Source organism: Tamandua tetradactyla, chromosome 11 (genome assembly GCF_023851605.1).
Source record: "Tamandua tetradactyla isolate mTamTet1 chromosome 11, mTamTet1.pri, whole genome shotgun sequence".
Taxonomy (NCBI): Eukaryota; Metazoa; Chordata; class Mammalia; order Pilosa; family Myrmecophagidae; genus Tamandua; species Tamandua tetradactyla.
In genome coordinates this window covers 3,767,466-3,790,207 of record NC_135337.1, presented here as the reverse complement: position 1 = coordinate 3,790,207, position 22,742 = coordinate 3,767,466, and the positions used below count along the sequence as shown (strand labels likewise).

General features: G+C 41.7%; 1 protein-coding gene and 1 long non-coding RNA gene across 2 annotated transcripts in view; one reads left to right on the top strand and one right to left on the bottom strand.

The window, feature by feature from the left end:
• Positions 1-22,356, top strand: part of LOC143649794 (uncharacterized) — a 47,809-nt gene extending 25,453 nt beyond the window's left edge. Inside the window, exon 3 of the long non-coding RNA XR_013159189.1 lies at positions 12,988-22,356. This is a non-coding gene — a long non-coding RNA (uncharacterized LOC143649794). The remainder of the gene's footprint in view (positions 1-12,987) is intronic.
• VTCN1 (V-set domain containing T cell activation inhibitor 1) overlaps positions 16,357-22,742 on the bottom strand; it is an 84,509-nt gene continuing 78,123 nt past the window's right edge. Inside the window, exons 5-6 of the mRNA XM_077119764.1 lie at positions 20,084-20,253; positions 16,357-17,976 (exon numbers count right to left, since the gene is read on the bottom strand). Of these exons, the coding sequence (XP_076975879.1) occupies positions 20,129-20,253 (125 nt within the window). The 3' untranslated portion in view covers positions 16,357-17,976; positions 20,084-20,128. The remainder of the gene's footprint in view (positions 17,977-20,083; positions 20,254-22,742) is intronic.

Below are 22,742 nucleotides of genomic sequence, written 5' to 3'. Positions count from 1 at the left end.
GTTGAAGTGCTGCCTGTGTGTGTGTGTGTGTAATCTAGTTGAAGTGCTGCCTGTGTGTGTGTGTGTGTGGGTGTGTAATCTAGTTGAAGTGCTGCCTGGGTGTATATGTGTGTGTGTGATCTGGTTGAAGTGCTGCCTGGGTGTGTGTGTGTGTGTAATCTAGTTGAAGTGCTGCCTGGGTGTATATATGTGTGTGTGTGTAATCTAGTTGAAGTGCTGCCTGGGTGTGTGTGTGTGTGATCTAGTTGAAGTGCTGCCTGGGTGTGTGTGTGTGTGTAATCTGGTTGAAGTGCTGCCTGTGTGTGTGTGTGTGTGTAATCTAGTTGAAGTGCTGCCTGGGTGTGTGTGTGTGTGTGTAATCTAGTTGAAGTGCTGCCTGGGTGTGTGTGTGTGTGTGTGTGTAATCTAGTTGAAGTGCTGCCTGGGTGTGTGTGTGTGTGTAATCTAGTTGAAGTGGTGCCTGGGTGTGTGTGTGTGTGTGTGTAATCTAGTTGAAGTGCTGCCTGGGTGTGTGTGTGTGTAATCTAGTTGAAGTGCTGCCTGGGTGTGTGTGTGTGTGTGTGTGTGTAATCTAGTTGAAGTGCTGCCTGGGTGTGTGTGTGTGTGTGATCTGGTTGAAGTGCTGCCTGGGTGGGTGTGTGTGTGTAATCTAGTTGAAGTGCTGCCTGGGTGTGTGTGTGTGTGTAATCTGGTTGAAGTGCTGCCTGGGTGTGTGTGTGTGTGTAATCTAGTTGAAGTGCTGCCTGTGTGTGTGTGTGTGTGTGTGTAATCTAGTTGAAGTGCTGCCTGGGTGGGGGTGTGTGTGTGTGTGTGTAATCTAGTTGAAGTGCTGCCTGGGTGTATATGTGTGTGTGTAATCTAGTTGAAGTGCTGCCTGGGTGTGTGTGTGTGTGTGTGTAATCTAGTTGAAGTGCTGCCTGGGTGTGTGTGTGTGTGTGTGTAATCTAGTTGAAGTGCTGCCTGGGTGTGTGTGTGTGTGTGTAATCTAGTTGAAGTGCTGCCTGTGTGTGTGTGTGTGTGTGTGTGTAATCTAGTTGAAGTGCTGCCTGGGTGTGTGTGTGTGTGTAATCTAGTTGAAGTGGTGCCTGGGTGTGTGTGTGTGTGTGTGTGTAATCTAGTTGAAGTGCTGCCTGGGTGTGTGTGTGTGTAATCTAGTTGAAGTGCTGCCTGGGTGTGTGTGTGTGTGTGTGTGTGTAATCTAGTTGAAGTGCTGCCTGGGTGTGTGTGTGTGTGTGATCTGGTTGAAGTGCTGCCTGGGTGGGTGTGTGTGTGTAATCTAGTTGAAGTGCTGCCTGGGTGTGTGTGTGTGTGTAATCTGGTTGAAGTGCTGCCTGGGTGTGTGTGTGTGTGTAATCTAGTTGAAGTGCTGCCTGTGTGTGTGTGTGTGTGTGTGTAATCTAGTTGAAGTGCTGCCTGGGTGGGGGTGTGTGTGTGTGTAATCTAGTTGAAGTGCTGCCTGGGTGTATATGTGTGTGTGTGATCTGGTTGAAGTGCTGCCTGGGTGTGTGTGTGTGTGTGTGTGTAATCTAGTTGAAGTGCTGCCTGGGTGTGTGTGTGTGTAATCTAGTTGAAGTGCTGCCTGGGTGTGTGTGTGTGTGTGTGTGTGTAATCTAGTTGAAGTGCTGCCTGGGTGTGTGTGTGTGTGTGATCTGGTTGAAGTGCTGCCTGGGTGTGTGTGTGTGTGTAATCTGGTTGAAGTGCTGCCTGGGTGTGTGTGTGTGTGTAATCTAGTTGAAGTGCTGCCTGGGTGTATATATGTGTGTGTGTGTAATCTAGTTGAAGTGCTGCCTGGGTGTGTGTGTGTGTGTGTGTGTGTAATCTAGTTGAAGTGCTGCCTGGGTGGGTGTGTGTGTGTGATCTGGTTGAAGTGCTGCCTGGGTGGGTGTGTGTGTGTAATCTAGTTGAAGTGGTGCCTGGGTGTGTGTGTGTGTGTAATCTGGTTGAAGTGCTGCCTGGGTGTGTGTGTGTGTGTAATCTAGTTGAAGTGCTGCCTGGGTGTGTGTGTGTGTGTGTGTGTGTAATCTAGTTGAAGTGCTGCCTGGGTGTGTGTGTGTGTGTGATCTGGTTGAAGTGCTGCCTGGGTGGGTGTGTGTGTGTAATCTAGTTGAAGTGCTGCCTGGGTGTGTGTGTGTGTGTAATCTGGTTGAAGTGCTGCCTGGGTGTGTGTGTGTGTGTAATCTAGTTGAAGTGCTGCCTGTGTGTGTGTGTGTGTGTGTGTGTGTAATCTAGTTGAAGTGCTGCCTGGGTGTGTGTGTGTGTGTGATCTGGTTGAAGTGCTGCCTGGGTGGGTGTGTGTGTGTAATCTAGTTGAAGTGCTGCCTGGGTGTGTGTGTGTGTGTGTGTGTGTAATCTAGTTGAAGTGCTGCCTGGGTGTATATGTGTGTGTGTGATCTAGTTGAAGTGCTGCCTGGGTGTGTGTGTGTGTGGGTGTGTAATCTAGTTGAAGTGCTGCCTGGGTGTATATGTGTGTGTGTGATCTGGTTGAAGTGCTGCCTGGGTGTGTGTGTGTGTGTAATCTAGTTGAAGTGCTGCCTGGGTGTATATATGTGTGTGTGTGTAATCTAGTTGAAGTGCTGCCTGGGTGTGTGTGTGTGTGATCTAGTTGAAGTGCTGCCTGGGTGTGTGTGTGTGTGTAATCTGGTTGAAGTGCTGCCTGTGTGTGTGTGTGTGTGTAATCTAGTTGAAGTGCTGCCTGGGTGTGTGTGTGTGTGTGTGTGTGTGTGTGTGATCTGGTTGAAGTGCTGCCTGTGTGTGTGTGTGTGTAATCTAGTTGAAGTGCTGCCTGTGTGTGTGTGTGTGTGGGTGTGTAATCTAGTTGAAGTGCTGCCTGGGTGTATATGTGTGTGTGTGATCTGGTTGAAGTGCTGCCTGGGTGTGTGTGTGTGTGTAATCTAGTTGAAGTGCTGCCTGGGTGTATATATGTGTGTGTGTGTAATCTAGTTGAAGTGCTGCCTGGGTGTGTGTGTGTGTGATCTAGTTGAAGTGCTGCCTGGGTGTGTGTGTGTGTGTAATCTAGTTGAAGTGCTGCCTGTGTGTGTGTGTGTGTGTAATCTAGTTGAAGTGCTGCCTGGGTGTGTGTGTGTGTGTGTAATCTAGTTGAAGTGCTGCCTGGGTGTGTGTGTGTGTGTGTGTGTAATCTAGTTGAAGTGCTGCCTGGGTGTGTGTGTGTGTGTAATCTAGTTGAAGTGCTGCCTGGGTGTGTGTGTGTGTGTGTGTAATCTAGTTGAAGTGCTGCCTGGGTGTGTGTGTGTGTAATCTAGTTGAAGTGCTGCCTGGGTGTGTGTGTGTGTGTGTGTGTGTAATCTAGTTGAAGTGCTGCCTGGGTGTGTGTGTGTGTGTGATCTGGTTGAAGTGCTGCCTGGGTGGGTGTGTGTGTGTAATCTAGTTGAAGTGCTGCCTGGGTGTGTGTGTGTGTGTAATCTGGTTGAAGTGCTGCCTGGGTGTGTGTGTGTGTGTAATCTAGTTGAAGTGCTGCCTGTGTGTGTGTGTGTGTGTGTGTAATCTAGTTGAAGTGCTGCCTGGGTGGGGGTGTGTGTGTGTGTGTGTAATCTAGTTGAAGTGCTGCCTGGGTGTATATGTGTGTGTGTAATCTAGTTGAAGTGCTGCCTGGGTGTGTGTGTGTGTGTGTGTAATCTAGTTGAAGTGCTGCCTGGGTGTGTGTGTGTGTGTGTGTGTAATCTAGTTGAAGTGCTGCCTGGGTGTGTGTGTGTGTGTGTAATCTAGTTGAAGTGCTGCCTGTGTGTGTGTGTGTGTGTGTGTGTAATCTAGTTGAAGTGCTGCCTGGGTGTGTGTGTGTGTGTAATCTAGTTGAAGTGGTGCCTGGGTGTGTGTGTGTGTGTGTGTGTGTAATCTAGTTGAAGTGCTGCCTGGGTGTGTGTGTGTGTAATCTAGTTGAAGTGCTGCCTGGGTGTGTGTGTGTGTGTGTGTGTGTAATCTAGTTGAAGTGCTGCCTGGGTGTGTGTGTGTGTGTGATCTGGTTGAAGTGCTGCCTGGGTGGGTGTGTGTGTGTAATCTAGTTGAAGTGCTGCCTGGGTGTGTGTGTGTGTGTAATCTGGTTGAAGTGCTGCCTGGGTGTGTGTGTGTGTGTAATCTAGTTGAAGTGCTGCCTGTGTGTGTGTGTGTGTGTGTGTAATCTAGTTGAAGTGCTGCCTGGGTGGGGGTGTGTGTGTGTGTAATCTAGTTGAAGTGCTGCCTGGGTGTATATGTGTGTGTGTGATCTGGTTGAAGTGCTGCCTGGGTGTGTGTGTGTGTGTGTGTGTAATCTAGTTGAAGTGCTGCCTGGGTGTGTGTGTGTGTAATCTAGTTGAAGTGCTGCCTGGGTGTGTGTGTGTGTGTGTGTGTGTAATCTAGTTGAAGTGCTGCCTGGGTGTGTGTGTGTGTGTGATCTGGTTGAAGTGCTGCCTGGGTGTGTGTGTGTGTGTAATCTGGTTGAAGTGCTGCCTGGGTGTGTGTGTGTGTGTAATCTAGTTGAAGTGCTGCCTGGGTGTATATATGTGTGTGTGTGTAATCTAGTTGAAGTGCTGCCTGGGTGTGTGTGTGTGTGTGTGTGTGTAATCTAGTTGAAGTGCTGCCTGGGTGGGTGTGTGTGTGTGATCTGGTTGAAGTGCTGCCTGGGTGTGTGTGTGTGTGTAATCTAGTTGAAGTGCTGCCTGGGTGTGTGTGTGTGTGTGTGTGTGTGTGTGTAATCTAGTTGAAGTGCTGCCTGGGTGTATATGTGTGTGTGTGATCTGGTTGAAGTGCTGCCTGGGTGTGTGTGTGTGTAATCTAGTTGAAGTGCTGCCTGGGTGTATATGTGTGTGTGTAATCTAGTTGAAGTGGTGCCTGGGTGTGTGTGTGTGTGTGTGTGTGTAATCTAGTTGAAGTGCTGCCTGGGTGTGTGTGTGTGTAATCTAGTTGAAGTGCTGCCTGGGTGTGTGTGTGTGTGTGTGTGTGTAATCTAGTTGAAGTGCTGCCTGGGTGTGTGTGTGTGTGTGATCTGGTTGAAGTGCTGCCTGGGTGGGTGTGTGTGTGTAATCTAGTTGAAGTGCTGCCTGGGTGTGTGTGTGTGTGTAATCTGGTTGAAGTGCTGCCTGGGTGTGTGTGTGTGTGTAATCTAGTTGAAGTGCTGCCTGTGTGTGTGTGTGTGTGTGTGTAATCTAGTTGAAGTGCTGCCTGGGTGGGGGTGTGTGTGTGTGTGTGTAATCTAGTTGAAGTGCTGCCTGGGTGTATATGTGTGTGTGTGATCTGGTTGAAGTGCTGCCTGGGTGTGTGTGTGTGTAATCTAGTTGAAGTGCTGCCTGGGTGTATATGTGTGTGTGTAATCTAGTTGAAGTGCTGCCTGTGTGTGTGTGTGTGTGTGTGTGTGTGTGTGTGATCTGATTGAAGTGCTGCCTGTGTGTGTGTGTGTGTAATCTAGTTGAAGTGCTGCCTGGGTGTGTGTGTGTGTGTGTGTGTGTAATCTAGTTGAAGTGCTGCCTGGGTGTATATGTGTGTGTGTGATCTGGTTGAAGTGCTGCCTGGGTGTGTGTGTGTGTGTAATCTAGTTGAAGTGCTGCCTGTGTATATATATGTGTGTTGTGTAATCTAGTTGAAGTGCTGCCTGGGTGTGTGTGTGTGTGATCTAGTTGAAGTGCTGCCTGGGTGTGTGTGTGTGTGTAATCTGGTTGAAGTGCTGCCTGTGTGTGTGTGTGTGTGTGTAATCTAGTTGAAGTGCTGCCTGGGTGTATATATGTGTGTGTGTGTAATCTAGTTGAAGTGCTGCCTGGGTGTGTGTGTGTGTGTGATCTAGTTGAAGTGCTGCCTGGGTGTGTGTGTGTGTGTAATCTGGTTGAAGTGCTGCCTGTGTGTGTGTGTGTGTGTGTAATCTAGTTGAAGTGCTGCCTGGGTGTATATATGTGTGTGTGTGTAATCTAGTTGAAGTGCTGCCTGGGTGGGTGTGTGTGTGTGTGTGTAATCTAGTTGAAGTGCTGCCTGTGTGTGTGTGTGTGTAATCTAGTTGAAGTGCTGCCTGGGTGTGTGTGTGTGTGTGTGATCTGGTTGAAGTGCTGCCTGGGTGTGTGTGTGTGTGTGTGATCTGGTTGAAGTGCTGCCTGGGTGTGTGTGTGTGTGTAATCTAGTTGAAGTGCTGCCTGGTTGTATATGTGTGTGTGTAATCTGGTTGAAGTGCTGCCTGGTTGTATATGTGTGTGTGTAATCTGGTTGAAGTGCTGCCTGGGTGTGTGTGTGTGTGTGTAATCTAGTTGAAGTGCTGCCTGGTTGTATATGTGTGTGTGTAATCTGGTTGAAGTGCTGCCTGGGTGTGTGTGTGTGTGTAATCTAGTTGAAGTGCTGCCTGGGTGTGTGTGTGTGTGTGATCTAGTTGAAGTGCTGCCTGTGTGTGTGTGTGTGTGTGTGTAATCTAGTTGAAGTGCTGCCTGGGTGTATATGTGTGTGTGTGATCTGGTTGAAGTGCTGCCTGGGTGTGTGTGTGTGTAATCTAGTTGAAGTGTATATAGATGTTCATTGTATTATTTTTTCAGATGTTCTCGAGGTGTAAATTACTCTGAGGTAAAATGACATCCTTCTCCACCCATGCCTGAACCCCAGTTCTATACTGGGGCCCTGGTCAACTCCAGTTTCTCTGTAAATTGTCTTCTCTTACCTCTGGTCTTTTTGCACATGCTGCTTCTTCTGCCTGGAGCATACCTCTGGTCTCCTCCTTCTTCCTCCACACACAGCCTTTGCCTGGTGTTCTAGTTTGCTAGCTGCCAGAATACAATATACCAGGAACAGAAAATCAAAAAGGGGGATTTAATAAATTGCTAGTTTACAGTTCTAAGGCCAAGAAAATGTCCCAATTAAAACAAGTCTTTAGAAATGTACAAGCTAAGACATCCAGGGAAAGATACTTAGATTCAAGAAGGCCAATGACGTTCATGGTTTCTCTCTTGGCTGGAGGGGCACATGGCAAAGCCTGCTAGCTTTCTCCTCCAGCTTCTTGGTTCAAGAAGCTCCCTGGGAGGCGTTTTCCTTCTTCATCTCTGAAAGTTGCTGGCTGGTGGACCCCCCGTTTCATAGTTCTGTGGCATTCTGAAGCTTTTTCCAAAATGCTTCTTTTATAGGACTCCAGTAAACTAATCAGGACCTACTTAAAATGGGTGGAGACACATCTCCATCTAATCAAGTTTAATACCCACTGTTGATTGAGTCACATCTCCATGGAGATAACCTAATCAGGTTTCCAGCCTATAGTACTGAATAGAGATTAGAAGAGACTGTTCCTCCCACAAGATTGATTAGGATTAAAACATGGCTTTTCTAGGGTACATAAATCCTTTCAAACCAGCACACCTGGAAATCTCCCAGAAGTCTTTTAAGGTTTTGCTTCCTCCAAGAAGCCTTCTGTAACCATTCAGCCCCACACAAGTCTACGTTAACAGCCCTATATATAGACCCCTTTGCACCCTATGATTGTCCTTATTGTACTTGTCATACAATATTATACCTGCACGTTAAACTTGTCTGTCTTCACTGAAGTGTGAGGTCCTTAAAGGCAGGGATTATGGCCTGTTTATTCACCTCTTTGTCCTCTGCAGCTACAACAGGGCCTTATACAATGTAATTTTTCTGTGAGATGCGTATTTGTTTTATATAATTCCATTCAAAAGGGAAAAAAACAAAGCAAAGCCCTAATGTTTTATTTAGCTTGTTAAGCTTTATTGTTAATAACTGTATAATTTCAAGTTAGATTTTTAGAAATATTAAAAGTAGTTCCTAGATACCCATCATTACCCTTATTAAAACCCTTGATGAAACACCTCTGACAATCTCAGAAAAATTGGTTGATTGCTTCTCTTAGCTCCAACAGAGCTGTTTCTGCCTCTGTATAGCCCTCTGGAGGATGAAATGAGAGATACGAAGATAAGAAGCAACGGTATTGTTTTTCAGGAGTTCAGAGTTTAGTGAGAGAATTGAACTTGTGAGTGATACTAGTAGCTTTTTCTTACATTTGTATTGTGTGTTTTTTATAGGTTTACAATGCAATTCACATATTTAGCCTTCACAAAGTCTCTGTGTAGTAGGAATTATTGTCCCCATTTAAAGCCTGCTGTTAATATAAGCCAGAATATCTATGAAAGTAAAAGATTCTTTTTTCGTTGTTGTTCTCTAGACGTTAGGCATTTTCCCTATATTTGGGGTCTACCGTTTTAAAATCTACATCTCCTTACCAAATCCCATGCTTCCTCCTTCATATAAAGTTGTGCGTCTACAGTCCAGGCTGCAACATCATCTTTCATCAGCAGTAACCATTGTCTAATGAATGATATATTCAAGATTGAAAATTCCTTAAATGTGGTATGTGGGATTAGGTAAAATCAATTGTCTTTCTAATTTAACATGTCTTTAGGTACATAATTTTACATATTTACTTAGGTCAAGTTTGTGATTGCAGTTATATAAAATACGTGTGCAATTGGACAAGGACTGTAATGTCATGCACAGACATGATAATCATTATAAGAATAGTAGACTTAGGACTAAGTTTTCCTCTATAAATTAAAATTTTTCAATAATTATTTTAGAGTATTACATACCCATGTTCTTTTATAAATTAATTAAGGAAATTTGAGAGTTCACCATCTTGAGTCCTAATAGATGCTCGTCGTACTTACCCTGCTAGTTGGGTAGCCATTTACCTTCTGGCTTTACTTTTCCTCTCAAGAACAAGAACAGGACTCCACCAGAATGACTGGATCAGAACATAGCATTGTGCCTCACTGAGGAAAGACATGTTCCTCTGTTTCTCAGCCTCGTGATTTTTTCTGTTGTGAATCAAGCCTAATGAATTCTTGCTTTTCTCTCCTGAAGAAAATAACTACTTTGTCCAGGAGAGGTCAAGCTTGGATTCCCACTGTGGACTCAAAGGGTGACTCTTGGATCAAAAATCAAAATGAAATTGGAGGCAGGATACTAGTTGAGAACCTTGGGCAATTTTCACTTGAATGAAAGTGCACACTTGAATTAAGGAAGGAACAATAACCATGAAGAGGAGTAAATAGATTCTGGAGGCATTTTTGCAATATGATTGATAAGATTTGAGGACCAATTAATTAGGAAATGTTAGGGGCCAAAGATGACTCTCCCCTAACCAAAGCCATTCCTGCTAACCTTAAAGAACACCTAGGGGTTTATCTGAGGTTCTACAACAGTTCCATGCACTATGATTACGTTCCAGAAATCTACAACCTCCAGATGGGCTCTTAGGCCAGATAAGTCCTGAAATCCAGAGTGGCCAGCCCCTCCAAAACATTAATTAGTTCCATGCCCCATTCCATGCTATTGACAGCCCTTTACAACATGAATAAGTTAGAATGGGCATAGCCCAAATATCCCTAAAGATTGGGAGAAAGACCAAAGGAGATGGTGGAGTAATACAGAGATGATAGGATTTAACAAATGAATATGACTGCTGAATCATTATAATGATATTTCTTCTACTGTCTTGGAGTAACTAGAAGTAAAAATCTAAAATTGGGGAATTGTAACCCATACCAAACTCTGAAATCTGTTCTACAACTAATTGTTCCAGTGTGCTTTAAATTTTTTGCTTTTTTGTATGTTATTTTTCACAGTAAAAAATGCAAATAATAATAATAATAAAAGAAACCAGGTACTTACATGCCAAAAAAAAAAAAGAAAAGAAGATGACTCTCAAAGCTTTAGCTTGGATAATGTGAGTAGATAATACAATTCACAAAAATTATTTGTTTGGACATGTTTTGAATAAGATAACTTTATTCAAATAATAATAAGGATGGAGGTGCCTGATAGGTAGTTGGAAACATGTCTGAATCTGAAGAGAGAGATAAAGACTGGAGATGAAAATGTGGGAATCATCAGTGTTTTTTATAACTACCAAAAATGTATGCAATCCTTGTGTCTAAGTGACCCCCTTCCCTTCGTGTCAATTACATCTGTCCCATAATATATATATGAGACGTTTTTACTGTTTTCAAATACTGTTAATGATAGAATTCTGGACAACCATTCATCCTGAGAGCAAGTGAGTACTTGATGCAGAGAGGTAAGCTCAAGAGAAAGGCTTGATTATTTAGTGAACTCAGGTGCTGTATTCTATGAATGGATTTAGAGATGTGGGTGGTTGTCAAACTGAAAAAGAACTTAGAGATCCTCTTTCAAGGTCCTTTCTGACAGTATAACTCCAGAGGGCAAAGTTAAAGGACTCTCTTTCCTGTTTTTTTATTTGTTTTTTTTTTTAAATCAGACCTCAGGTCGTATTGCTAATCAGACAGAATCCTCTTCCCACACTCTGCATTGTGGCCACGCTCCTATGAGAGCTCTTAAAGAAAATTTGTCATCTTTTGTGCTGCCATTACAATTGACCATTAGTCCAGTGACATTTATATATAGTGAGGATTGCCTGCCCCTCCCTGTAGTAGCTGATTGATGGGTGATCACCTGATTATACCTTATCCTTGACAAGGCAGATAACACATCTGGAGTGCTCTGGAAGCTGATTTTTTTCTTGGAAGAACAACCAAATACCAGCTGCTGAGCTTACCCCACCCCTTTTCTAACAATGCCATTTCCTCAAATGGGGGCTTCCACAGTGTCACACTTGTTTGTTCTTCTTTTCCTACAAATATGTAGAGCATTCCTGCAGGAAGGGGTCACCCCTACTGGAACACTTGGCCCTGATGAGTCCAGTGCAGCTATGCCCAACCTAAGCGTACCACTCTAACGAAAGTTTAGAAGATCGCCTACTCTTTCAAATCTACTTGCAAATTTTCCCCCAAATAAGCCCTCTTTTATGTTTATACTATATAGTACTAGTGATAAGTGTGTCTTCTGTGCCCCTTTTGCATGACTTTGACTAACACGTGTCTAAGGACCATAAAAAGTTTAGTGAGAAGGAAGGTGTGCTGGTTTGAAAGGATGTATGTCCCCTAGAAAAGTCATGTTTTAATCAAAATCCCATTTCATAAAGGCAGAATAATCCCTATTCAATACTGTATGTTTGAATCTGTAATTAGATCATTTCCCTGGAGATGTGATTTAATCAAGAGTAATTGTTAAGCTGGATTAGGTGACAGCATGTCTCCACCCATTTGGGTGGGTCTTGGTAAGTTTCTGGAGTCCTATAAAAGAGGAAACATTTTGGAGAATAAGAGATTCAGAGAGAGCAGAGAATGCTGCAGCGCCATGAAGCAAAGAGTCCACGAGCCAGCGACCTTTGGAGATGAAGAAGGAAAATGCCTCCCGGGGAGCTTCATGAAACCAGAAGCCAGGAGAGGAAGCTAGCTGATGATGCCGTGTTCACCATGTGCCGTTCCAGCTGAGAGAGGAACCCTGACTTGTTCACCTTGTGCCTTCTCACTTGAGAGAGAAACCCTGAACTTCATCGGCCTTCTTGAACCAAGGTATCTTTCCCTGGATGGATGCCTTTGATTGGACATTTCTATAGACTTGTTTTAATTGCGACATTTTCTTGGCCTTAGAACTGTAAACTAGCAACTTATTAAATTCCCCTTTTTAAAAGCCGTTCTGTTTCTGGTATATTGCACTCCGGCAGCTAGCAAACTAGAACAGAAAGAAAAAACAGTTTCTATCGAGACAGCCCTTGTATTTAGCAATTTAGGTACCTGGAGCCAAACTCCCCTTATCACTCACTTGTTCTTCTTTGAAGATTAGACCCACACTGGTTTTATTTCTCATCTTTTCATGCTCTATGGTCCTTTGTAAGTTTTAAAATAGTAACCTGTGGTTTAGGGACACCATTAGCCAATTCAGTTCCCTTAACAGCATCCACCTGCTGAGCCGTTGTGCTTCAGTCTTCAAGTGTACTTTGACCTTGTTTGAATCAGTAGCTGTTTGGACAGAGTTTTCTATTGTGTCCCAACTGTTCAAACATTAAAAATCTATTCTTGGTCAAATAGATGGAAAAAGCAAAATTGTTCATCTCTTTATTGTTATGGAAGCCTTGATATTCACTTTCCCTGCTCAACATATGCACTTAATAATAACTAATTATTTTAGTTTTGTCAAATATGTCCAGTAATGTAACAACTGCTTTTAATGGATTATCTCATTTAATTGTCACAATAACCAAATGAGATGGGTAATGTTGAGACAGGGGCCCCCAATGTAAGTTTGTCCCAGGGCAGTAGCTCCATTCAGAGCATGCTCAAGTGTACCCTGAAAGTGGGTAAGTAGGTAGGGTGAGGAATTAAACTGAACTAAGCATTTATCCCCACTTGTGTAGATCCTTACCCAGATTATGTCCACCTGTGTTTACTTTTTGCCCATTACATTAAAAGAGAATGGCAATACCCTAATTTATACCAGGGCAAGTTCATACAAGTTACTTATTGAACTAATAACTCCTGTCTAATCATTCACTATTAATTTCTAGTTTATCCATTATTTTAGTCCCTTTATTACCCATTTCTAGGGAATAGCTGAGTGACTATATTTGCATATAGCTATTTTGTCCTTTCCTGTATATGCTGGCTAAAATTATAGGTCTCAAAGGTTACCAGAAGTTTAGAAACAGACTAAGTATATATAAGAGCATAAGTATAAATAAGAACTAAGTATATAAAATAACATAAAATATTTTTTTAAAAATCAGTGGGGTAGGGATTAGTTTACTAAAAAGTAGTATTGAGGAATCACTTGAAAAGGCAATAGTTAACATCCTTACCTCACAAAATATACCAAAAATTAATTTCAGATAGAATAAAGATTTAAATGTTTAAAAAGAAGCATGGAAGTATTAAAATATAATGATGGGTTTTATATATATAATCTAGGACTGCAGAAGGCATGTACAAACATAAGTAAACATGAATACTGAAGGAAGAAATAAAAATGGAAACGTTGATACATCTGACAACATAAAGACAATATGGTTGGGCATGGCAGAGTGGATGAGACCATATATGACCCATTCCTCACATCAGTGGATTCAAGGAGGATTTTACAATAATTGAATCTGTTTTTTTCCAGGTATCCTTGGGGTTGAACAGCAAGGAACATATAAGCCGGTCTCAGGAGGCTTTCTGGAGCATTTGGCAAAGATACCCACCTCAGTAGATTGCAAACATCTTCTGAAGTCTTGGAGACAGGAACTGCTGGGAAAACTAGATGGTAACTATGGAGCAACTTAGGAGGAGGCTTACAGTTTTACTGCCGACTCCTTTGTGAGTCAGGGAAGGGTTGGGGTGGAAAATGCTGAGGAAGCGTAACAGCCCTCTCCAGGAAGCCTCACAAGCAGCTGAAGATCGTCGTGAGCAATGAAGCTGAAAGCGCCTAATGAATCATACTTTAATACAAATAATGTAATAGCCAATATTTACATAATGTTTTAAAGATTGTATAGTACTTTCCTACATGCCTTTCAGAAATAGTGTGGGTTGTGATGATAGATTTGGATTGTGGCTTCTGGTCCAACCTGTTGGCTATGTGATCCTGACTGTGAGGCCCTCCCAGGACCTGTTTTCTCCTCTGAAATGGTGATGGTAGCGGTGCTGGGGTCACAGTGATACCCACCTTACAGGATTGGATTGAACAAAGCAAATGATGTTTGACACATCAGAGATACTCAGTTTCTTTCTATAAAAGTAGGTATTTGTATCAGTGCACCTCAAGTCTCATAATAGTTACATATTTATGGAGGTAACATCTCTCTTCGAACGTGTCTTATGTTACTGAGTAATTCTTAATCCCAGCAATTAGTGGGGATAGAAGTAGTGGTGGCTGTATTATTAAAAAAGTACTCTCTACCCGCTTGCTGAGAATCACTAGTCTACATGGTATCTCTGACTAGCTTGATATTTTTGTGTTACCTGATGCTCTACTCCTATAGCTTTATTTCCATGAAGTAAGGGTTTGCCTCCATGGGAAGGCAATGTATTAAGCTGATGGAAAAACATAGGCAATAAACTACCTTTTCTCTTGTAGTTAGATACAAGGGAGGTTTTTTATGGGGGGAGGGAGTTTTGATGAAAAGAATGGTGGAGCGGTTGAGAGTATTCAGAATCTAGAGAAAAATTGATTGGATTATATGGAAGAAGATTAAAAGGGAAAATGAGAGGAACTGAAGATAAATGTCATTTTTTTCATAGAGCCCCATTTAGTAGGCTGTGTCTTGACCTCTCTTGGGCACTTATTGCCTTGCAATAGAAATGTTCTGGCATAAACTATCTTTATATCATAACCTTGTCACACTTCCAGTCTTACCTCTCCCAGGTATTAGATCTGGACCTACCCCGTGAATCTTATATGACTACTGACCCATCTTATCAAGGTCATATTAAGTACCATAAGGTCCTAGAATTTTACCTGTTAAAACCTAAATAATTTTCCCTGTAATGATTCATGAATGGTTATAAATAGAGTTTGGTAACTGCAAATGTAGAAGACAAGGGAGAGAGGAAATGGTCCTTTTCCTTTCAATAGATCACAGACTAGATTAACTAGGCATAAATTTGGCTTGTTCTAAGGAAGGGATATAGGACCAAGGTGTCCATAAAGTTCTTATTTAAAATAATGTTTAGAGTTTTGGGTAAGAAGCCTTATAATTTAAAATGCTAAGAATACTTCTTAGGCCAGGCAATTAATTAGATTTGGACTGAAAATATAATTCTGAAATTCAAAGCTATGACTTTGATAAGAGTCAGGCATACCATGATTTAGGGGAACCATGCCTTCTAGTATACAGGGGCTCCTAGAGTGATTGTTAGAAGGATGATAACTACAGATCCCCCTTCCAGGCTGTGACTTAACCGCTTTGGCCTAGCAGATACCTTTTAGTAAACAAGGTTTCCTGGGAAGTATCTACTTGACCAACTATTACACAGAGCAAACTTCAAAGAGCTGCTTGGGTCCCCATCCTTATTTTGTAATTATCTTCAGGGGAGTCCGAGTGCACAGTAATAGGGGAAAAAAGCATACAAAACAGTATTATTTTGTGTTGAATTGCATGTACAGACTAAAGAAGAGAATAAGCTAATGGTAGTTTGTACCACTTGGAGACCGCTTCATGGGGAAAGCAGAATTTTTGCTGGGCCTCAAGGGTGAGTAGAATTTAAAGAAAGACAGGAAGAGTAGCCCGTTTCTCTGACTTAATTTTCACTGTTGGCCCATATTGAAAATCCTGGGAGGGAGTAAGGGGAATGGCCTATGTGAAAGAGGAAATAAGCCGAGGCTGGAAGGAGCAAGCAGCTCAGGCACATACTAAGACAGTCTGTATGGGAGCACACAGTTGGATGTATGGAAACTTCACCAGCTGAAAGGAGACTGGGATTTACAAGTTTTATCAATAGACCCAAAGCACACAACCTATTCTATAGGACAGAAGCCTTATTACTCAGTAAGGACCCCTTGTCCTGCTTCCTCAACTAACAATGAACAGACTGAGGTTACTGTGCACTTAAAACAAGTATTCATACCTAGGAGTAGCTGATAATCCACACTTCACTTTGAAGTTTGATATGTTTGTACCCTCAGATGTGTTAATACTTCTACAATGTTTTAGCCTTTGTCATGTAGGTTTGGGCTTCCCCCAATGTTTGTGGTGTAACCCACATTGCTCTGGCCCTTGCAGTTGAGCCGATATGGGCACGTCTTGTCCCATGCAGCCTTTGTGCGCTCATGGACAAAGTGAAAGAATCTGGGTTGGGAGTATTTATGCTTTCACAGTTTGTTTTCTCAGTTTAGTTCAACATTGGTCTCTTTTTGCAAAAGGTCTTCTGAAACCAAGATGGGAATGCAGTAGTGCAGAGTTGTTCTGAAAGCTCCTGAGAATTTCTCTTCTGTTAATTAAATTTTCAGTAGATTTCATCCCTCCATCAACACCCGTGTTATCTGTGGCATGCTATATAATCTAAGGATAGGTAACGACCCACACTTTACCCTGGGCCCCTGGGTCTTCATTCTGAAAAATGAAAGGACTAAAAGAGATTATTTTTTAGGTTTTTCTAGCACTAATATTTGAGAATTTCATAATTCCTCAGTAGCAAAAGTTGGATTTTTTTACATAGAGTGATCAGTTTGTCAACCTGTATTTATTTTCCCACATTGATCCTCCTCCCGCCTGCTGCCGGCACTGTTTTCCCAGGTAGAACCAGACTAGTACAGCCACCAGTGTCCTACCAGGCATGCCAGGCTTGGACAAGCTGAGGAAAGTCCCTTAAGAAACTGGACCCAGCCGCCCAGTCCACACATTTCCTCCATCCGTTTATCCATTCATCCAGCACGCGTTTATTGAACACCTGTTATGTGCCTGGTGGTCCTCTTTAGAACATGGTCTATGACTTTTTACTCTTCTTCCCTTTCACTCACTTTCTGTGACAAATCAGGCAGACAGCCGTGTGGGAAATGTATATTTAATCATTCTCTTGAATGGTCATAATGCTGACATCAAGTTTTCTATAACAAAATGTAAAACAGTCATGGTGGGTACAAAGTGCCAAGGAGACAGTGGCAACGTGTGAAGAAAGTGGTATAGGAAAGGGGCTGAAAACACACTGTTCTTTTCTAGCAAAGCTTCACTCCTCAGGGTTTTGTTTCAAATGATTCATGCCCCTGCTTTTAGAAGTCTCTATGTTTCAAGGAAGGTACATCTTTGTTGTCTTAATTTAAATTTTGGTTAGTCAGGGTTCTGAGACCTAGATTCAACTTGAGGACATTTGTGATGGAACATGCTTGGTTGGTTGGTAGGGTAAAATAAAGTAAAAGTAATTTAGAAGCTCAACTAGCTATAGATAATCCCATCAAGGGTTCCCCACAGGCCTTGTCCACACTGTTCACTGCAAAATGTTATGTTGGCTGCTTAACATCAGAGTTCTGATTCTTTGTGCTGAGGTAGCAAAGAGACAGAGGCTAATGCTCACTGTTAGGAAGCTAACAAATTTGTTTGCTCCCCTCTTTTCTACATCCTTTTCTACTCTAAATCAGAGTTTCTTAACCTCGGCGCTATTGATATTTTGGGCTGGATGCTACTTCGTTATGGGGAATGTCCTTTGTATTGTAGAGTGTCGAGCAGCATCCTTGGGCTCTATCCATTAGATGCCAGTGGCATACTACACCCCAAGCTGTGACAACCAAAACTGTCTCCAGACATTACCAAATGTCCCCTGGGGGGCAAAGTCATCCCCCCTTGAGTCCTGCTGCTCTAGATAGATGCTGTTGAAGGCTGAGGTCATAGCTGTCCTTGCAGAATAGAAAGTAGAAGCCTCTGAAATCTTGGGATGACATACTGTCCCATATAGTAAGGGTGAGAGGTCCTTCCCTGGACCATTTAAGAGTGAAATCAACTGAGAAATAAAATAGCATTTATTTTAAAAAGAATGTACTTGGGTTATTTAGAAGATTAGTGTGACCCAACTACTTTTACATTAAAATTATGATTGTTTTTCACATTTCTTTGGCATTTGTTAGTTGGGAGGAGAAGCCAAGGCACTTTTGGAAATATCATCGTAAAATAACTCATTTGACCCTCAAAATGCAGACACCTCTGAATTGTGAAGAGACAAGTGATTAGCAGCTTCTTATGGAATTCTCTGCAGTTAAATTTGTAGAATATAAGGTGTATTTATAGTGCAATGGAAATTTTTCTAGGAACTTACTAAGAGCAACATTACAGCACATAAAACTAAGGATTCTGAGATAAGGGAGATGCAATATTCTATCCTCTCACTCCCCAGGAGTTTATAGGTAAGGGGAGTTCCCTGAGATATGGGGACATACTTGTCTTCAACATGCATTTTACATAGCAGTCTTAATGCATTTCTCTAGTTCAGAGGAATTATTTTCTCAAATTTTAATATGTCTTTGAAAATTTATCTTGTTCATATTGGAGTCTTCTGAGAGTCTTGGCTTATTTTTGCTTGATCTTATTTGTTCACTCCAGAGTTCTAGATATGAATTCATTTCTCCACAGAAATGCAAAACTAGGTCATATCTTGTGGTGAAATTCTGCAGATTCCTGGGATTCTGAAAAATAACAACAATAAAATGCCATCATATCCATTCAGCAAGCATTATTGAGAACTGAGTCTCCCTGCCACTATATGAGTGTATCTTCTGTTCAAAAATGGGGCCTATTTTTCTGCATTTTTATGTTCTGTTGAGGCCACATGGTCTTATGGGTTGCTAGGGTAGAAGAGATGGCTTGAATCTCCACTCACTGTCATCCTAGTGACAGTCTCAGGGAAAGGACAGGCCCTCAGAGAGCAAACAGGAACTGAGAGATGAACTCTGGGAAGTCATGAGAAGAAACACTTATCTCTGCCCCACACCTTGGGTCTGGAAGTGCAGACATATAGATGTGCTTGAGGTTGCTCCTGGGTAGAAGTGGAAAAATGATTTCTGCTTCATTTCTCAAAAGGGAGTGTGATACCTAAAATGTCATGCTCACTTATGAGGTGTGTCTGTTCATTTACTTTAAAACAAATGACTTGATTTAAAGTTATCCCCATGTGATCTCTAGGGAGAAAGAGGTGGAGTTGCAGCTTGGTAACAGCATGTAACCCACTGTGTACTGCCTGTGAGCATCATCTGTTACATATGTGTCATGGCTTTAGGAAAAAAAGCCTGCAAATTACATGACAAAGATAAATAAGCTATATTATGTAGGTCAGATTATCTAGTTGTAGGTTATTAAAGCCTCATTTACAGTGTTGTAGGGTACTAAGGAAAAAAGAAAGTGTCCTTTCTTCTACTAGTGAGATCCCCAAGGGAAATTCTTCAGAGAAATCTGTAGATTGTCAACAATGAAGTATTGGAAATGATGGGAGCTGTCAGATTTCCTTGGCCTTCTCAAAGAACCTATTTTATACATTGTACTGCAGTAAGAGTTTGTAGAACAGGAGGAAGAGTGAGTAGTCACAGATGAGCAGCTCTTCCACTCTCAAGAACTTAATCTAGGCACAGAAATTAGGTGACTATAGTACATAATATATAAATTACACATGCATGCCAAGGAGATATGAAAAAAAAAAGACCATCAAGAAAGGGTGCTAGATGCTAGGAAGTACTTCATTGAAATGGATGAAGGAAGTGGTAGATATGAAATGATCTTGCAGTAGAGAAGACTTCCAGGCAGAGGCTGTGAGAGGGCAAGCAAGGCCAGAGAGCAGTAGAGAAAGAGGTAGTAGTTGTGGGAAAAAGGAAGTTCAGGAAGAGGGCTGTGACTGCATAGCTGAAGACTTTAACTTTGTTATAATAGTACCGAGGGAACCACTTTAGGTTCCGGAGCAAAGGAGTGTTGTGATGAAAACAGTATTTGAAAAATTTTATTCTGGCACCTTATTTCCTCTCAGAGAGAAGGAGGAGTCCAAGTACAAGGTTCTAAAGCCAGTCTCCATGTGAGATGATGAAGGCTGGATTAGGGTCAATCTGAGAGAGAACACAGAGGAAAAAATTCAGAGCTTTATAACAGATTGACATGAAAGACAGAGGGAGACAAAAGTATATCAAATGTTGTGAGCCTGGAGGCTTGGTGGGGATGCCATTGAATAATGTGGGAGATGTTGACTCAAATCTCATGAGCTCCATGTTCACAAATTTCATATGCCAAAGAATATTCAGAAGGCAATGTCCTGCCAATAACTGGAGCCAGAAGACTAAAATGAGAATGAAAGTCTTGGTAGAAGGGGGCTAGTTTGTGAGTCATCTGCCAAATCTGTCAATAGGGGCCTTGTTGGGGCAGATCACTTGTACGAGTGATTATGTGCATGTCACAGTGCTTCATAAATAACAGTGAAATCCAAAGTAACTAGTCAGGGATTAACAGTTCTTTTTCAAAAAAAGATTATTATTTTTTTGCCTTAATTGCTGACTCTAAGTGAAAAGGTGGTTGAATTTATACAAATATTTGCATGATATAGAGATGTTTTTCCTATAAGTCTGTCAATGAAGTATATGCTCTTTGTTAAGCTAACAAATTATTACCTTTCACAATATCAATGGAAAGAGTTCCCGATGTCCTGGCATTATTAAATGTTTCTCTCTGAGGCTGATGCTGGGGGCTACTTGACTCTTGTTAGGAGCACAAACGCACAAAAAACTTGTCTCCCAAACCATTTGTGATTCTTCTCACCTGTCATACCAATGACTTTGCATATTTCTGTGTGGCCCAGACACATTATTTTAGCATCAAATAAGGGGAGAGAGGCAGAAGTATCCAAATGATGGTACAGAAAGAGGAGACACACAGGGAAGCCTCTGAGTTCAGCAGCTGTAAATGACTCCGCCTTTTGATCTCAGAGTCTGAAAAGGGAGAGAAAAAACGTTGAGTTATGGAGGAGAAGCTGGATTCTTCTTCACATGGCTGGTTAGCAAAAAAGGTAAAAAAAAAAAAAAAAAAGTACCTGAAAAACAGAATAAGTTGTTCCTAATACAGGCAATTTGTTACCTCATTCTGTACTTTCTTGTAACTAGTTTAAAAGCAGAGCTTTCCCTTTCTTCAAAAGAAGTTTCATTCTGTGAGCCACTCCAGAGCACTGAGCCAAATGAAAAGCTATATCAATAACATTATTATTGTTTACCAAAAAATAGGTTAAACAAACAGCCATAGCCAGTCCTTGGGTTCAGACATATTTTTCCTCCAGGCAGGGACCTTTACACGTTCTATGTCTTCAGCTTTCAGTACAGCACTAGAAAGTGATAAGAAAATATTGTTCTCATTTTAAAGTATAGAAAAGTGGAAGTGAAGAGAAATGAAATCACTCACTCTTCTTTTGCTTTATTTTCTTCCTAGATAATTTCATTGAGTTCAATTCCAGCATTTACTACTGTGTGGCTCTAGGCAAGTTAATCTATATGTGCCTCGGTTTTATCCATAAAATAGAGTTAATAACCCACTTCATAGGGTTCTTATGAGGATTAATGAGTTAATACATGTAAAGTGCCTAGGACAGTGCCTGACACATAAGTACTCAAGTATTAGCTATAAAAACAACAGTAGCCACACTCAAGTCTATAAGTATTATTTCCATGCTGATTACTTCCAAATCTACCTCATTAATCTGAACTCTTTCCTGAGAACATCTGAATTTAAAGTTACTAGTGGCTATCTCAACTAAAAACATAATATATTGTTGGGGTTCAAAGAGTCTAACAACACCCATCTTCTCCAGCTGAGCTCTGAACTCATAAAGCAGCAAGATAAAGGCAACCAGAAGACCAAAATATCACTTTACTATGGATAGATCTGATAATACAGATAATTCTGATAATAAAAGATGAAGCTTTGTATGCAGGCAAGTGGGCTGCATCCAACTTGACCAGTTACAGGTAGCATCAGATTGGGACAGGCTACACCCTGCAAAGGCAGATTCTACCCCTGAAAAGCTGATGGCTTGGAGGAGCAGAGTAGAATGTATGTCCCAAGTGCAGCTAGAGAGAAAAGGGAAAGAAGGAGCTGAGCAACTTATGCTCAACTTCTGTTAAACTCCCTAATCAGATAAACTAATTCCTCCTCTGGCTAATTCCTCCTCCCCTGGGAAGGGGTGCAAGAGGGAGAAAGATTAGAAGGGTTTTATTGGTGGGCTCCCTTCCCATAGAAGGTTATATGTGGCTTAGGTAATATTCTAGGTGATGTGCTAAGCATTGGATACATCTACCGGTGGGTATATCAAAGTCAACATCTCTAAAACCCTCATCTTTTCCCCAAACATGTTGCTTCTCCTGTGTTTTCATGTAAACCTCCTAAGCATCCTGGGTAGAAGTATTAGACTGATTTTGACTTGTTCTTCTCTTGTCCTCATATTTGTATCACCAAAGCTTGTAGATTATTTTCTTCAAGTAAGTTTTAATTCTTTTCACTTATTTTCCATTGCCTCTGGCCCGATTAAGACCCTCATAATTTCTCCCCTGGACTATTGCCATAGACTCCTGACTTCTTGGCTTCCTGTTCTATCAAAACCATCCTCCTTCAAAACCCAGCTTGAATTCTACCTTATCTGCTTATTCATTCCAGTCATAATTAACAACTCTTTCCCCTAGGCACCAAATCTATAGCGTGATTAACTTCTCATGATACTTGTGCTATTTATCTCAGTATCTCATGGGACTTAAAAGAGTGCTCTATATGTATCTGATTATATGCTTATTGAATGAATGACCAAAATTAGCAGTATAGTCAGAGAACACAGGATGTAAATAAACCCCATGGCCTCATTCAATGTTTTAAAAACATGTATGTAACACTTTTTGTAAGGCATGAAGGAATTCTGTTTTCTTAATTTTGAGTGTGTTAAGCTACCAAAATTTGCAATTAACTTAGTACTGATACCTGAACCAGTTGTTCTGATGTATAATCACATATGAAAAAAAAATCTGCTTACTAAATAAAAGGTGTGTTTGGTGTCTGTGGTTTAGTCAGTTACTGCCCTTTCTATTAGAAGCATTAGTTATGCAGTTTGGAGGTTTTCATTCAGACTTGAACTGAGATACTGTCAGTACCCATTGTTTTAAATAGCAGTCCCTCATTCACCTCTTCTCTGGAAAATGCCTTTCCTTCCCATCAGGTATTGCCTCATTGATCTCGGTGTAAGCAGCTGACCCAAGTTGAGCCAATTATTGTCCTTCCTGTGAATGTAGAATGGGACGACTGAAAGATTACAGTTCAACTTGGCTAGTCTCTTGAGTGAAAGATGTTTGCAGCTTAGGAACACTTGGTAACCACTTAGGAACACTTGGTAACCACATTCTGCCAGATAGACTAAGAAGCATAGAAAGCCAGTCTGAAGCAAAAG